At 38.9% G+C, this 1,772-nt stretch overlaps 1 protein-coding gene across 1 annotated transcript in view; it reads left to right on the forward strand.

Annotated features, from left to right (window-relative positions):
• Window positions 1-1,122, forward strand: part of LOC101980812 (UDP-glucuronosyltransferase 2B31-like) — an 11,783-nt gene extending 10,661 nt beyond the window's left edge. Inside the window, exons 5-6 of the mRNA XM_005359410.2 lie at window positions 28-115; window positions 899-1,122. Of these exons, the coding sequence (XP_005359467.1) occupies window positions 28-115; window positions 899-1,122 (312 nt within the window). The remainder of the gene's footprint in view (window positions 1-27; window positions 116-898) is intronic.
• The last annotated feature ends 650 nt before the right edge of the window (window positions 1,123-1,772 follow it).

Genomic DNA, 1,772 nt, shown 5'->3' on the forward strand with positions numbered 1-1,772 from the left:
AATAAGAAGCTAGCTTCATCTTAACAGGTTCTTTGGCGATTTGAAGGCAAGAAGCCAGACACCTTGGGCTCCAACACTCGGCTCTACAAATGGATTCCCCAGAATGACCTTCTCGGTAAGCATCAGGAGACACCTGAGACATAGGAATGGCTGCACAGGAGGGAGGATGTCAACACTAAAGCATTTACGACAACTGTGATCTAGTCCTGGGGAAAAAGGATAAAGAATTGATGTAACTATTCTTTATTCATGAGAGTAACATTCAAGATGGCAGAATCTATTGTCACCGACACGCTAATTACTGTTCAGATAAATTAAAGTCACTTCTAATTTCTCTCCACCTCCTATTTCTATAACTTAACATGTTCCTTTTCCCCTACTGTAGAGCAATTTGAAATGCCAGTGGGAATGGTATTCTTTTATTAAGAAGGCCTAATTTACCGTGCTCCCCTCACCAAAGACTCCACAACATGAAATGTTCCTAAACATGATGAAATATTGCCTTCCCTCAGTCTTACTCCATCAAAATAACCACTTACCCCTTACTGCTTGGAGCCAACCCATCTGGAGCAGGGGTTGCACTTTTTTCTTAGGAGAACATTCTCTCGTGAACTTGCACGTGCTGTTTGCTCCACTTGGAAGGAGCTCTGCCCTTTTTTGTCCATTGAACAAAATCTTTCTACTTTCCAAATTCCACATACTCTATGTGACCTTCACTTAATCCCTGTGGACTTGCTGTGCTCTGTGGTCAAAGACATGGTAGGAATTCAGTTCTGTTCCATGGGTATGATAATGTTGTCTAGAGAATATTTTACCTTTCTGTGCCTTTTTCCTCTGCCTCTCATTTTCTTTCTCAGACTTGTATTTAATATTTGCCCTTAATTTCTCCCCTTTCTAGGTCACCCTAAAACCAGAGCCTTTATTACTCATGGTGGCACCAATGGCATCTATGAGGCGATCTACCATGGGATCCCTGTGGTGGGCATTCCTTTGTTTGGAGACCAGTTTGATAATGTTGTTCACATGAAGACCAAAGGAGCAGGGGTTCGAGTGGACTTTCTTACAATGTCCAGTGCAGATTTGTTCCATGCTGTGAAGAAAGTCACTAATGACCCTTCGTGAGTACAGTGAATTTATTCAATGGTTTTTGTCTGGATAAGTTCTCTCCAAGGTTACAGTAGCATTTTTCTGACCTTTAGTCTGAGTTTTATAACAACAACATAAAACTCACTTAACCACTGTGGAATGAGCTTTTACTGTCAATCATAACTACAAAGTATCCCTATAGACTAACTGTACAAGAAATTAGTTTAGAATAACTTGATTATGTAAAACATTTTCTCTTGCTAACTGATAGCATACAATTTCCACAAATAGGATAAAATCAACAAATAGAATAATGCACATAAGAAGTAGTAAATATTACAAGTCAATGACTAAAATTTCTGAAACTCATATTGTTTAAATAATTCTCACTCATTGCCCAAAGTAGAATTATTATGAATGTACATATATGTGCATATGTGTATATAAATGTTCAATATGTAATGACCAAATATCTGACTTACCATTTCCATCTCCTTAAGCATTTAGAATTTTGTTTTTGTCCATACTGAAAGTATCCTCTTCCACATTCCACAGTTACAAAAAGACATGTGACTTGAGTTCAGTCATGGACTCACTGTAGAGCACTATCCTGCTCGCCAGTGGCAGGACGTATATGTTAGCTGATCTCTCTCTATCTCCACTCACTGTCTCCCTTCCTAGACTCC

Source organism: Microtus ochrogaster, linkage group LG1, assembly GCF_000317375.1.
Source record: "Microtus ochrogaster isolate Prairie Vole_2 linkage group LG1, MicOch1.0, whole genome shotgun sequence".
Lineage (NCBI taxonomy): Eukaryota > Metazoa > Chordata > Mammalia > Rodentia > Cricetidae > Microtus > Microtus ochrogaster.